Below are 15861 nucleotides of genomic sequence, written 5' to 3'. Positions count from 1 at the left end.
TAGAGAATGTGTGATTGGTTTCATGTTATCTTTGAAATGTTCACCGTAAAAATGAGATAATCGATGGTCATCTTTTTGTTTTACGTTACTAATATATTAATTTTTGTATAAAGTTATGTTTTGTTTTGGTCACAATGTTATAGTGTACCAATTTTTCAATCAAGATTTGTCACTTTTCATAAAATAAATGATTTATAAAGTAGTATAGATCGCTTCATTTGTCATTATATTCATTTATTTTGAATTTTCAATTTTCAATTAGCCGGCGTTCGCGCAATTTTTATTTTTTGTGACATGGATACAAAATTTGTCTATCATATAACACTGTCATCACTGTGGCATATTTACTTCAGTGTTAATTTACGCTTACTGTCATATCAGGTGCGGACACTGCAAAAGACTTGCTCCGGAATACGAAAGACTAGGTGTTGGCTTCAAGAAGACAAAATCCGTGTTGGTAGCAAAGGTAATGTCTTTGATATATAAAGCTTTGCAATATCGTACGTTCTCAGTTATCTTTACAAAGACACCGATTTTCTACTACTTCTTTCCTTACAACTCTCGATAGATCACCTTGTGAAAATTGTGTAAAAATTACATGTTATAAGTTATAACATATAAATCTTGTTTTTTTATCATGTGTTATAGGTGGACTGTGATGAGCATAAGCCTCTTTGCACCAAATTCGGTGTTGTTAGTTATCCAACCATCAAATGGTTCCCCAAAGGGTCTTTGGAACCCATAGAGTGAGTCCATATATATATCATATATATATATATATAGGGATGAGATATTTTGAGACTACCTCTTATTTTAGGACCAACTAGGACCATTGATTTTTGTACACCATCATATATATATATATATATATATATCGTAGTAGATGATGATGGTGGTGTGTAAGTTACGAAAATCAATGGTCCTTTTTTTAGTTGATCTCAAATTATCTTTCCCCTATATATATATATATATATATAGGGGTGAGATATTTTGAAACCATCTCTTATTTTAGGATCAACTAGGACCATTACATGATTTTCTGGTGAGCCCGTCGTTGGAAAGTCTTAGTGTTTTTACAAAAAAGTCTTGTATATCGTAGTAGATGATGATGGTGGTGTGTAAGTTACGAAAATCAATGGTCCTTTTTTGGACTTTTTTTAGTTGGTCTCAAATTATCTTTCCCATATATATATATATATATATATGTTTCCTAATTTCATTTTAAGTACTATTGGTTTCAAGTTTCGATCACTTGTTGTTGCCCGATTATGTTATCAGATAAACAAGCATTAACATAATTATAATTGCATAATTAAGCTAGCTAGAATTTATTTTCCTCAGATATGAAGGTGCCCGCTCTGCTGATGAACTTGCAGAGTATATAAATACTCAAGCAGGTAGATTCCTTCTCTATTTCGCGTGTTTATCTGTGTTATTTGATTCTGTAAACAAAATTTGATTGCCATTTTTATCTTCTGTGTGGTGATCCATTCATTATGTCTTTATGCTCTGTGATGTGTATAAGCTATCGAACTTCCATACTTTCATACTAGTAGTAACAATCGGGTAAATGTCATAAAATAGCGACATACTTTCACTTTTGTTCCAAGGTAGGTTACAGAGTACATTAAGTACCTTGGAACAAAAGTGAACATAAGTTACTATTTTTTGGTATTAACCCTGATTATAGACAGTCAAAAGTCCAATATTTTTCAGAATCCTGGATTATTATATAATTTGAAAGGATTATACCCACACACATATGCATATACTTACAATTAATCCATAGTGGACTAGAACAACTACTTGATCTTCTCACCTATTAATGACATTCCAATGATCATCTAAGTGTCTAAGTGGTATTTGGTTGCAAATATATTGTGTCACCGTATGTTTAACATAGCAAACTTTTATGATTATTTTCAGGGACAGCTGTCAAGCTAGGTCCAATTTTAACAAATGTGGCAATACTAAATTCAGAAAACTTTGACGATATCGTTTTGGATAAAACTAAAAATGTTTTGGTTGAGTTCTATGCACCCTGGTATGTCGTTTTCATATCGTCCATGAACTTAAGATATGCCAGTTTAGCAATAACTGCTCATGTTTATTCACAATTTTATGTGTCGTATTGCAGGTGTCATCATTGCAATGACCTTGTTCCTGTATGTGAATCTTCTCTTCTGATTTCATTGCTAAATGGAAAGTTTTGATTTCAGAAATCTGTTTAACTCCCTCATTTTATATTTTGTTGCAGATCTATGAAAGTCTTGCAACCGCATTTAAAAATGAGGACGAAGTAGTCATTGCAAATATTGACGCTGACAATTACAAAGATCTTGGAGAGAGGTAAGAAACTCATATGACCTTCAAATTATCGCCTAAATGTTCAAATCTTGGTTCTTTAAAATCGGCCAAAATAAGAACGCTGAAGGACATTTTTTCTACTTATTTTGAAGTCGTTTAAACTAAGGAATGGTGTACGCAGGTATTCTGTACATGGTTATCCGACTATAAAATTCTTCTCAAAGAATGACAAAGCTGGTGAAGAATATGAAGGAGGGCTGGATTTAGATAGTCTTGTGACCTTCATAAATGACAAGTGTGGTACTAGCCGTGATGGGAAAGGACGACTTACCTCCTCAGTTAGTACTTCATTACCTGAAAACTAAGCTTTAAGCCATTTGCGAATTAGAGGTGGCAAGATGGGCGAGTTAGTCTGGCTTGGGTAATGAGTAACACAACAAACATTTTAGTAGTGATTTATATGGCTCGGGTCTGGTTGGACTGCCCCATAAGCGCTTTCCTGCCCATATGTATAACTAATTAGTGCATTTATTATTGAGTATTATTTAAAGTATTACTATCTGGTCCAGAGTCAGAATGGCCCGGTTTAGGAATTGTTGATTAGGTAACACTTAATGTCCATTTCTTTAAACTTTTTATAGAACTTTAAGCTGTCAAGGTTAATTATAAAACCAAAATTATTGTAATGATAGCAAATTTTTGAATAAAAATTATTTTGAAGGTTGTTATAAAAGTACACATCGGTAGATATGTCAAAATTGCCATTTTCACTGTATCTTTTGAATCTGATAGTTTATAATCCTGCTGATAACAGGCTGGAATAGTTAAGATTTTGGATAACTTGGTGAAGGAGTTCATGAACGCTGGTGATGATGATAAGAAACAGGTATTCACCAAGATTGAGGAGGAAGCTGGAAATCTCGATGGTCCTATGGCAAGGTTACTGTCAGAATTCATGCTCTCACTCTTTTACTTGCATTTCTATCTATTTCTTTTAACTAAATTTTGGATACATATTGGAAACAGATATGGGAAAATCTACATTAAAGTTGCCCACAGTTGTATGGCTAAAGGTGTCGACTATGCAAAGAATGAAACCCAACGTATAGAACGTATACTTTCCAAGGTAAGAATTTCAATGATCTGTCCACATAATCATTTTATTACTCGTAGCAATGTGTACTGCATATCTTAATGAACACTCAAACGTCTCATGTATAACTATTACAACTTCAAACAGGGAAAAAGATATTCAAACACTATACATCTTCTACAACTTGTTTATAGAGATTCTGATGATTCAATTTCACAATATCACTTTGGAAACCCACATCCAAACATTTCAGAATTACACAACTGAATGACTGATTTTATTATTATGGTTTGATTTTACATCTTTGACTCTTTGACTATATAACAATCCATGAAAGGTTATATTTACTTTGTGGCTTTGCAGTCGATTAGCCCATTTAAGGCAGATGAATTCACGCTGAAGAAGAATATACTATCTGCATTTGCTTGATAAGAAACACAGATGAGTAAGGCTCCAAAAGTTTGAGTTACAGCTATGCAACATAAGTAGGAAGGGGGTCATTCCAGTGGTAAGTTAGATCGGTTTTACTACAGAGAGCTACCTCAGCTCACGAGGTGTTTTTGTGTTTGCAAGTCCTCTGCCTAGAGCAGGGAGTTTTGAGGGAAGAACATTAGTTGATTAGAATAAATAAGTGATAGGCATGTCATAGTAGACTTGTATGGTTTATTGTAGCATGTTACAAGATCTACATGAAATGACACATGCAAAACTATATTTCGATGTTCACTGCCTTGTTTCAATTCAAGTTTCTTCGCAATATGACCGAAACACTAATTACATGGTTCAGAAAGTGAAGTTTGGGTGAAGGTTTTAACTTGGTTAGGTGTTTTTTTTAAATAAAAAACAAATCCCCCTCAATAATCCACATTTGAACACTGGTAGATTATTACCCAACGTCAAAAACCTTACTAATTGACCACCAATCCCATTGGCTAAAAAAATGGAATTCGACTAAATGAATAAGAAAAAGTATAAGTAATAGATTAACTTTTAGAGTGTTTGATCAAACTTCCCTTCCTATTGAATTTGGGGGTCCCAAAAAAGTGGAGGCCCTGCAAGCACTTATATGCCCTCGAGAATGGGGCACTGTCAACTATTAACTAATAATTACTCGTACTTAACATAGATAGTATTTAAGGTTGACTACAAAAAGATGATCATCCCTGCATATATCAACTCTCCATTGTTCAGTGTAGCTGGTGAATTTTGATCACGAAGGTGACTTTAGACAAATATCACAAGGGCTAGATCCATTTTTGTACAATCTTGGATTGAAAGATTTCCCAAAGTGCTCCAGTAAAATCTGTCTACGACATTTTGCCTGCAAAATTCACAGATGCATCAGATCTATGTGTATCGAAATAAAACCATGATTTTTGAAGTAAGCCAGTAGCCAGATATACTTGTTGGCAAAACCTAACTATGCTAACCTTCTGTTCACAATACTTTTTCATTTTACCAGCTGGATCCATTGCAATCTTAAAACTTTCTTTAATTTCTGCTTTTTCAGCTTCGTAACATTCAGACAATCTTGCTAAAATCTTTTTTCTGATACAAAGCAAGGCATTCTGAAGGGAGATTATCTCTTCCAGCCCTTCCAGGTTCTTGATAATAGCTTTCAATAGACTTTGAAAGTGTATTGTGAATCACAAACCGCTGAAAATGATGATCGACATACACTATAGCCGGCAATGTTGGCCTATTAACTTATTAGGGAGTTGATACAAGTCATGTTAGCGTGTAAAGCGATTAATATAATAAAAGTAAGTACATTTTGAAAACTGTAGCTTAAAAGAAACGGTCAGATGGCTCAAAGGAAATAAGTTGCACACTTGCACAGCATGTATTTAAGATGCATAAAACCTCCTAAGAAAAAATAAAGGAGAGCACTTTCCTCGGCACCACATGGGGTCCCCATCATCCCACCCCGTAAGGGTTATCATGCCGGTAAAATACCATTGAGGCTTTGACTTAATACTCACATGATTTGGGCATCCCTAAGGATCGATCCGGGTGTCTCAACTTCACATGTGGGCCGAAGTTGCATTGGTAACGGGCCTAACGGGTACCACTCCAGTTATGGATTGGTATGCAGAAAAGAGGAAAACCTTATATGGTTTTCTTGAGGATTAAAAATGTTATGGAAAGATTATATAAGATACACCTTTTGACCCGAACATGATACCAAAAGCAAACAACCCTTCCATTTTGTCAACTCTCCTAGTTACAAAAAAAAACCCATGTGACCTATTTACCTATACACTTGGTAAGGTACGCTAATTCTATCAGCTTCCTATCAAAGCAGGGATAGAAGTCATATCTTGATTCTTAAATTATCTAACTTTTGAGTAAAATCGGAAATACACACACACACACACACTTACAACATCAGGCTTGTCTATTCCCATGCCGAAAGCAATAGTGGCACACACCACATGCACCTCTCCTGTGTACCATTTCTACTGAGCAGTCGTCCTTTGACAAGCAGACAAACCAGCATGGTAATATACTGTTTTAACTTGCATTTCTCATTTAAAAAGTTGGAAACTTCCACACATTCGTTTTTGAAAGGCAATACACTATCCCAGAAGAATCATAGAAGCGATCAGACAGTAATTTTCCAAGCTGCTTAAAGACTCTTTGTTTTTCTCAATCACTTCATACTTCATATTTGGCCCTACGAAAGCTTGTCTCTAGAACAAGAGTACGTGGGATTTTTAAAGATTTCAGAATGTCCAACAAACTACTATAGGCATTGTTATATGAACTTTGCCCATAATAATGTATAACTAGAGGTGGCAATTTCAAATACATATACCTTTGAAAGTCAATTTAGCTTGTGATTTATCTTAGATGGGTCAAGTCAAAATACGTAACAAGTCAAACAGGTTAAAAGTTTCCCAAAGTATATTGTTAGTGCATATAACCCTTTGATCACTTTTTCTCAACGATTTAGATTGTTGCTATAACAATCTTCTTTTGTAATCGAGATAATGCGTTATATAAAAAACCTTTAAATGAACAAAAAAAGTGTGTACGGGCCAGCACGAACTTGACAGTATCAGGCAGTCCTAAAAGATGGCCTGTTTCAACCAGAACCCCTGTTGACCCAGTACTACTTTGACCATTTACCCAACCCATTCGACCTGTCCATAACCAAATAAGCAATACCTTACGAACTGACTCTGTTGCAGTAGCAGTCAACGCCATCACAGGAACATTTGCAAAATTAAACTTAAGAGACCCCAATGCTCTATAATCTGGACGGAAATTATGTCCCCATTGGCTGAATTAACAAAGGAAAAAATATTCCAAACTAAAATGATTGATGCAATAGAGAAATGAACCTATATGCATAAATAAATCTATGATTTATTAACATATATATAACAAAAGCAAGGCCATACCGCACACAATGTGCTTCATCAACAACAAATCCAGCTAGTTGTCTCTGTATAAAGATTAACATTGTTCATCAATGGCAATTAAAATTCGGTTTATAAAATTTTGGTGTGAGCTGTTGACATAGCCTATCTTCTATAAATCTAGAACCAAACCTTCTGGTGCAAAGAATGCAAGGTTTCTTGAAATGATATGTTCCCAGCAATCCTTTCTGGAGTCACATACAAGAGCTTGCATGATGGATTTTCTCTCCTACAAAATAAAAGTTTATTAATCACTCTATAGTGTTAGTCTATAGTCACTTGACCAGCCAACAATGGCATTTAGTAAAACTAGAGTAAGGTTGATTGCATTAAATGACCCGTTAATACAAACTAAATTTCTAAATAGGTAACTTCTACTCCAGATTGCAGGTGGTTCATCACTGCAATCTAAAAGAACAGTCAGTATTTTCAAAAGTACTGACATGTCTTCTTCCAAGTAAGCCTTTTTGACTTGGTATAATGTCTTCTTCCAAGTAATGCCTTGTTACTGAATATCACAAAATCTGCCAATTCAAGATCATCTATTTTCTTCAACTCTTCATAGCTAAGAGTTCCCTTCTCCCCATCATTTTCTACAGTGGGGCTATTCTTCTTAATGAAAGATAATACTGAAGTTTGTGTAGCTTTGCTTTTGCCATCCGACATTAAGTACCAAACAAATCAATGTTCATGGTAAACCAATACAGTATGACTCTCGTTTTAAAATAATCCTATTTCAAAGATATCTATTTAAAGTATAAATTTTCTGGATCAATCCCATGCAAAACTCACATCTTTGCTTGAAGAATATCTTTTAAATGTTATAATTTAGAATATGCATACTTCTTAAATTATATTTTTAACTAACATGCTTTCAACCAAGGTGGGTGGGTGGATGTGCATTTTGAAAGAATCAAAGAAATAATGTGATTTGAATAATCAGAACCAGATGTGTACAAAAACGAGCCATAGAAGATAGCGTTTGGATGTGCTTCTTCTACTTAAAATACTAATCAGGCAATACGATGTTTCAGTGTTTGGAAATTTCTAACTACTTCAAGGATGTTAGAGGTGAAATGACCAAAATGAGCAATTGAAAAATAAGTGATGTTTTCGTGAAATGGGAGTAAAAGAAGTATCTTAATTAGGTTAACCGAATCAATCTATTGATTTTCCTGTCCACTCTTTATAAAACTATACTTATTGCTTTTTTATCCAAAGCTAGGTACCTGACCTCTAAATAATCAGACTATCTACACAGAATCGGTTCATCCAAACATAAATCCAATCGTAAATTTAAACACCCTTGTAAACAATAGATATAGAAAACACATTCTATTATAGGACTTAAGCAATTTATATAATGGAGATCCTAAAAATGCCTTAGAGAATATGTAAAATAAGCAGTCTAACCTTGATTTTTGAAGTGCTGCCATCCACAAATAGGTGCATTTTACTACTGGATCCAGAGTAGGGAGATTTTGTATCCTTCTTGCTCGAGATACTAAAGTCCAGGTCTTCATCTTTACTAGTGGAATCCAAATGCATCAAGTTTTGATGTTTCTGAATTTCAGGTGCGTCATTTTTTACATGGACAAAAGGTCCATCATCCACGGCTTCATCATCTATCATTGCGTCCTTGTTAAACATGTCTCCCTAGGTTTCAGAAGCCTGGGTCTCCAAAGTTTGTAAATCATCCCATTCCTCACTATCTTGCATAGTTTCGGCAAGTGGCGCAAGAAAATCATCACCACAGTGCTCCACGGTAATAAAGTCCCTCCCATCATTGCCTAAACAAATGAAAAATTACTTTTTAAACAGGCGCAGATCAAATATTACAACGGGGGGTCTAGACTATGTTGTCTTGACCGGGTTCACGCTAGAGAGCCCTATCACCCAATACCTAGTAGGAGAAAAAAACCCTACTAATTTGCCTGAAAGCGCGACAATTAATAGGGGTACACGTTGCCTCCTCAGGACTCGAACCCTGAATCAAGCCTTCATTAGAAGGACTCCCCTTTGCCATTGGGCTATCAACCCAACAACTATTCAGTAAATTACTATAATGTTAAACCTAGAATATGTACTGCCTACAGCTACAATCATACTTAGATATATCTTGCCAATATGTATATCAAAACTTCTTACTATTGCTATTCATGGATGTAACTAACGAGCAAACAGTTGAGGCTTTACCCATGAAAAGCGAGTCTTTGACTCATGTGTTTGAGGCCTAATCGGGGATCCCCGTGACCGTTACCAAAAGACATCTTATGAGAACACGAAGGCGTCTGACCACTATAGATCAAAAATTCAAAAGCTTGTAAGCGGGTGATGTGGCAGCTTATATGGATGACACATCAATCCGGATACATACAATAACAATATTTAAAAGGTCAAATAAACAATCCCAAAAAAACCCACCAAAATTTTATTTAAAACAAACAAAATTTATGAAACAAGGGGTAAAAATCAGTCAGTAAGAATGTAAAAAAAATTAAAAAATGAGGATTATTTCTAGGGTTAATAAAGGAGGGAGTTAGTATTGAGTTACCATACCATAGAGATGAATAAGATGATCTAAACAAGTGATGGCAGATTGTTGATCAAATCCTAATTCAAGTGCCAACTTTATCAACCTTGTTTTTTCTATCTCCATCTTCTCTTTTCTCATCGTCATTTCTCGCCATTTTTATTTATTCTTTTTTTTCCCCACTCAAAAAACCACTTCCCGCGCTTATGTATTTCCTTTCCAATCTAAAACTATATTTAGCCTAAAAATACTTTTAATTAATTAATAAGATTAATTCTAATTAATTAATAGGATTATAACATGTGGAAAATGAGATAATGAGATAGTAAAATTAGAAAAAAAAATTAGTGATATTCACATGTCACTATTTAAAGCTATTTGGGGGATTTTTAGGCTGTATTTTTAAAAGGATAAATCATTTTCATTTTAAAATAAACTAGTTTTAAAATAAATTATGTAATTGTCTTGTTATATTTTATCATATTTTTTTGTCTCTTAGAAATGGGTTGATTGAAAAGAAATAATATGATTGTTATTTTCATTTCATTTTTAAAAAAAAATTATTTCTTTTTTATCATTTATTTTTAAAAATAAACTCGGGAACAATCAGTTGCAAAGAAAACCTGGTTGATAAGGGGAAAAATAATTAAATTGACATGAACTTTTTACTTCTTATATAACTAAATGGTGTATTTGCCTTTTTTTAAATAATTATAAAAAAATTGTTAAAAAGAGATGAAGTATTATAACTAATTACATAATGATAGGTTTTTTCTAACAAGTAATCTAATTTTGAAGCCCAAAAACTCCGTCCAAAGTGATTCGTTGACCAATGGTAACTAATTCAACCGTGCAGAACAGGCCTAAAAAGACTTGGGGGAAAATCTTAATAAGTTTGCAATCCAATATAAATAATCAAAACAAAGTTATTAATTGTACATGCAATGTTTAAAATTGACCAACTTAATTGATAGAAACTACACTTATAATTTTTATTTCTATTTTTGATAGGTGGTGTAAAAACCCATCCCAAAAACGAAAATATATATATATATATATAACTTTACAAGTAAATAAACACAAGTCTCGCACCCCAGTATTTTTAAAATTTATATGCATATACTAAATACATCAAGGAAATGTGTATTAGACTCCTTTATAGACCACACATACCTGAACAATTGAATATAACCCTTAAACGATTAAAAAGGACAAAAAATAAAAATAACAGCCCCTGACGGCTGTTAACAGCTTCGGGATAGGTTTTGTAACAGCAAACTATAACAGCAAACAGGACTAATTTTGTACAGAATATAGCAAACAGGACTGATTTTGTACAGAATACAGCAAACAGGATTAACAGAAACAGTAAACAGGACTGATTTTGCACAAAAAACAGGATCAGTTTTGTAACAGCAGTCAGATTTCTAACGGATTTAGGACTAACTGTATAACAGCTTCAGCTGCAGTTTTGTAACAGCTTTTCTTACAATATCCAAGTTATAAAATGATCAGACAAAGACACTAATACACTAACAAGTTAACCATTTGACCATAACAAGTTTCTAAGACAAGTTGAACCCCTATTTTGATCAAAAGATGGCCAAACGGGTCATTTACCCACCACGAGACAGCTTGGATAAAATTTGACTAAGTACACATATTACCAATTTAATACTTCAAACATATGTATATGGACTTAACAAACTCTTTTGACACAATTTTAATATCACAATGACCAAACGGATCACATTACCCGCATCAACCCGTTAGATGACAACTTGGGTAAACCTTCAAATTTTTACATGAAAATCAGTTTGCCAAATTCAAATAGTTACCTAGTAGTAAGAATAGAATGACCATAAAAACTTACTCAATACACATATATTTACTTAACTTCTTTTAACAACATAACCAAGTTTTACAACATAGGTATACTAGTTATAGGCAAATTACCTAACGACTACATATATGTGACAGGTGCGGATCTAATATTATAATGGAGAGTCTATATTATATTGTTTTAACCAGGTCCATACAAAAAATGTCCACTCACCCAATACCTAAAAAGATGGAAAAGTCCTTTAATAATCCGTAAAAAAAAAAAGGATAATATATTAGGAGAAAACCTTGTCCCTTAAACTCGAATCTGGATCCCCCAAATCCAAATTCTCACAGAAGAACTTTTTTTTTTACCGCAAGGCTATTAACCCTTGACAAAATCTGTAATTATATAACAAATTTTCTTTTGTCTTAAACCTCCAATTTGAGCCCTAAAAATTTTAAAAAGAGTTGGGTTTTGGCATGATTTTATTATGTCAAAAGAATTGACATATATTTTGAAAAAATTTATGTGACAACATATGATCTTTGAATAGTTACATTAATTTATGTGACAACATATTAACTATGTGTTTGAATTTAGAAAAATAAATTAAAGAGTCAGAGAAGCATATAATTATTGTTGTTAGTATCTTTCTAATTTCAGGTCTTTGGTAATTATTGTTGTAAGTGTCAATGGGGTGGCTTTTTTGTGTTTCTCCGTGGGTATTATATGGGGTGGTAGCATAGCATCCACTATATTTTCTTCATGTGTTTAATTGCAAAAAGGAAAATCAAAGAGTGAGAGAAGTATCGGTAGACTCGGGAGGGCTGGAAGCATCCATTGTCTTCTCCGGCTACATCTCGTTTCATTTTGGTCAAAATAAAGACATATTAATTACAAGTCAAAAATCAAAATTGTGGATAAATAATATAAGTACGAATTCTGTTTATGGAAAATATCTAGATATATTGTTTATAACTATATATAGAGGTTAATTATTTTTTTACTTTTATCTTTTCAATGATTGGACTCAGCGACATTGTCTATTCATCGTTCAATAAAGGTCGACCACAACACCAATATAGCCAATCTGAGGGCATGACTGGCGGTGGAAGTCCCACTACCATTATGAAAGGAACCAACAAAATGCTAAAGAACACCCACATGCCCCACCTCATTGGTAAAGAGTTCCCAATACGCATTTTAAAGGTTTCAAATTCGTGACCAACATTTATCTGAAAGACATAAGGAGCATTAAATGTCAAGTGAAACTAAATCCCAATGACTAAAAGTTAATATTATGTTAAAATATGTATATCGGATATAATCTTGAACATTGAATTCAGTAATAATAGATAAAACTGAATCACACGAAGATTCAAATAGCATACATATGAGTATAAATAAATAGATTAAACTGATGCACGTAAAATAAAACCAATTAATAATGTTGGCTTCCATGATTGATCATATCGGTATCGAACTTGATAAAAAAGTATTTAGCTCATATATAAGTACTACTATTGAATGCATAATTAATTAACTACGTATTTTTATAATTTTAAACCTAAAAGGGATTCAATGTGGTAAAATCTGAATAGTGTTACAAAAAAAAAAAAAAAATTTTCAATATAATTACTTAAAAACCAGAAAGGAAAAACATATGAAAAAACCAAAGAGTAACTCGTATTAGAAAACCCGAACCGGATGCAATTTAACAAAATCTGAATAATGGTGCGGGTTATAACATGGACGAATAAGGCAAGTTACTATTCACAACCTATTCACTTATTATAGTATATAATTAACAAAATCTGAACAATAGTGCGGGTTATAACATGGACAAATAGTAACTTGCCACGTAGGCGAGTTACTATTCATTCACAACCTATTCACTTATTATAGTATATAATATAATATAATGTATAAAACAAATGAATAGAAATACAACTAGGATTGATAATGAATAACATGTTATCTATTCATTTGACATTTTATTTAAGAAAAAAGATAACAAATCATGACAACAATGAGGTCATATAAAATACACAAAAATACAATATCAATTCCCAAGAAATAAAATGTTTGGTAACCAAATGTTTAGTTATATAAATAAATAATTATTAAAGTAAAATAAAAAAAACACTAGTTTTATTATAACGAGATATGTCACCCGGGCGTTGTCCCGGGAGATATTACATTTGTTAACGATTTACTCGTAATAGAAAAGAATTATTCAAAAGATAATGCGTTACAAATAGGTATGCGTTCATGGACCGAGGTAAAAAAACCACACACTTTTTGAAGAAAACATGTATTATTCAAATAATTAAAAATAAAAAAATGGACATTTGTCAGTTAGAAAATGATCAGTAAAAGTTTTGTGTGAGTAAAAGTAGTTCGTAAAAAAGTTTAGTCTAAAAGTGTAAGAGACTTAAATGTTGTGGTAAAATTAAAAGAAAAACAAAAAGTACAAAAATTTAGTGCTAAAAGTGTAAGGGTTAAAATGTTGTGGTAAAAAAAAAGAATAAAAAGGTTACCCTTCTTTGCACATTACAGTAAAAAAAACAGTGAAAGTTTTGTATGAAAGTAAAAGTAGTTCGCATAAAAGTTGAGTGCTAAAAACGTAAGAGACTAAAATGTTATGGTGAATATAAAAGAAAATATAAAAGTATAAAAGTTTAGTACTAAAAGTGTAAGGGATTAAAATGTTACTGTCAAATAAAAAGAATAAAAAAGGTACTATTCTTTGTACGCGACAGTTAAAAAACAAACAGTAAAATTTTTGTGTGAAAGAAAGTAGTTCGTATAAAAGTTTAGTGCTAAAAGTATAAGAGACTAAAATGTTGTGGTTAAAATAAAAGAAAATCAAAAAGTACAAAAGTTTTGTGCTAAAAGTGTAAATAGTTCAAATATTGTGGTGAAAATAAAATGAATAAAAAGTTTATTATTCTTTACACGCTTTCCTGTATATTTCTTTTTAATATATATGTTAAATAGTTTGTTGCTAAAGTATGTTGTGATTAATAAAAAAGATTATCAAAATATATAAAAGTTTAGTGCTAAAAGTACAAAAAGTTAAAATATTGTGATGAAAATAAAAAGATTAAAAAGTTTACTAAAAGTTATTAAATTTTAGTGTTAAAAATGTAAAGACTGAAACTATTGTGGTGAAAATAAAAAATATTAATCTTTACACGTTTTCCGAACTTTAAAATAAAAGAAAATAAAAAAGTATGAAAGTTTAGTGCTAAAGTGTAAATAGTTAAAATATTGTGGTGAAAATAGAAAGAATAAAAAGTTTACTAAAAAGCATTATAGTTTAGTGCTAAAAGTGTAAAGTTTAAAACTTTTATAAAGATTGAAACTTATGTGGTGAAAATAAAAAGAATAAAAAGCTAAAAGTGTAAAGATTGAAACTTTTGTAGTGAAGATAAAAAGAATAGAAAGTATACTATTCTTTATTAAAAAGTATTATAATTTAGTGTTAAAAGTGTAAAGATTGAAGCTTATGTAGTAAAAATAAAAAGAATAAAAGAATAAAAAGTATACTATTATTTACTAAAAAGTATTATAGTTTAGTGTTAAAAGTGTAAAGATTGAAACTTATGTGGTGAATATAAAAAGAATAAAAAGTATATTATTCTTTACACGTTGATTATGCAAGGATTAGGATGGGTGTATTGTACTGACATAATATGACTCAGACGTGGTGAGTTGATAGATATTCAATTGTGGTACCGGGGCTAGGATTCCCTCCATTACCCTTATTTTTAAGATAAAAACTTAAAACTTAAAAAAAAAACTTATAAACCCCAAAAATTTAAAAAGAGAGATGGGTATGGACAAACATTTAAAAACCAAAAAAGTGGAAAAAGATATAGGTGGGGACAAAAAAAAAAGTTACTGTAGCTTGCACGAAAACCAAATTTTTGTTTTTAATATATATATTAATTATTAAAGTAGTAAGGTACCCGCCAGCGGTGACGATGGCGGGTTGGGGTAGCGCCAACGGTGTTGGTAGCGGCGATGAGTGGTGGTGGCGGTGACAGTGACAACGACGAGTAGTATAGTTTATTGATTTAATGTCGTTTTGATGAATCGTTGAATGTTGAAACTTAAAATTCAACACAATTAGATTTTCTTTATAATATAGTTAGAAAATTAATTAGATTATATATGGTTTGACGGTAGATTTGTGTAGATTGAAACTGTTAGGAGTATTTTGGGTATATTTAATGGATGGTTGAGAAAAAAGTTGAAGTTGTGGGGTAATTTAGGTATTTTAATAGAGAATTGATATTCGTAACACAAAATTTGATAAATTTACCATACAATAAAGCATATTGTACAAGTCAGTAAAACATGTTTGTAGTAAATTAATCAAAAGTTGTGGTAATTATATAACTACTTATTTTAAAATCTTAATTAAGGAGGAGGGGGTTTTATTTGTTTTATAAAGGATTATAGATAATATAAGATCTTGATACCATTGAATCATAATTATAAATTAGACGTGTGAAAATGTATAGAGCACAAGTATATATATACATTGATGCGTGAACTTTTTCATAATATACAACGATCTTCAATTAAAAGTTAAAATTTGTATATTGATTTTATTTTAACACTCATTTTATTTGCATCGGAACCTACTCACTTAATATATAACTTTTAG

At 32.0% G+C, this 15861-nt stretch overlaps 1 protein-coding gene and 1 pseudogene across 1 annotated transcript; one reads left to right on the top strand and one right to left on the bottom strand.

Moving 5' to 3' along the window:
* The first annotated feature begins 469 nt into the window (after nt 1-469).
* Nucleotides 470-4114, top strand: LOC122591768 (probable protein disulfide-isomerase A6). The gene is made up of 10 exons (XM_043764011.1): nt 470-511; nt 649-746; nt 1342-1397; nt 1927-2044; nt 2138-2165; nt 2258-2349; nt 2489-2645; nt 3122-3246; nt 3334-3433; nt 3764-4114. The coding sequence occupies exons 1-10, from the start codon at nt 470-472 to the stop codon at nt 3827-3829; spliced, it is 882 nt and encodes a 293-aa protein (XP_043619946.1). The 3' UTR covers nt 3830-4114.
* A 246-nt stretch (nt 4115-4360) lies between these two features.
* Nucleotides 4361-9484, bottom strand: LOC122591767 (annotated as a pseudogene).
* Between the last annotated feature and the right edge of the window lie 6377 nt (nt 9485-15861).

Source organism: Erigeron canadensis, chromosome 3, assembly GCF_010389155.1.
Source record: "Erigeron canadensis isolate Cc75 chromosome 3, C_canadensis_v1, whole genome shotgun sequence".
Lineage (NCBI taxonomy): Eukaryota > Viridiplantae > Streptophyta > Magnoliopsida > Asterales > Asteraceae > Erigeron > Erigeron canadensis.
This window is presented reverse-complemented; position numbering and strand designations above follow the sequence as displayed.

Coding starts and splice junctions, on each gene's coding strand:
- LOC122591768 (XM_043764011.1), top strand. CDS start 470: ATGTCTTTGATATATAAAGCTTTGCAATATCGTACGTTCTCA. Junction 512..648: donor TGCAATATCGTACGTTCTCA/GTTATCTTTACA, acceptor CATGTGTTATAG/GTGGACTGTGATGAGCATAA. Junction 1,398..1,926: donor GTATATAAATACTCAAGCAG/GTAGATTCCTTC, acceptor GATTATTTTCAG/GGACAGCTGTCAAGCTAGGT.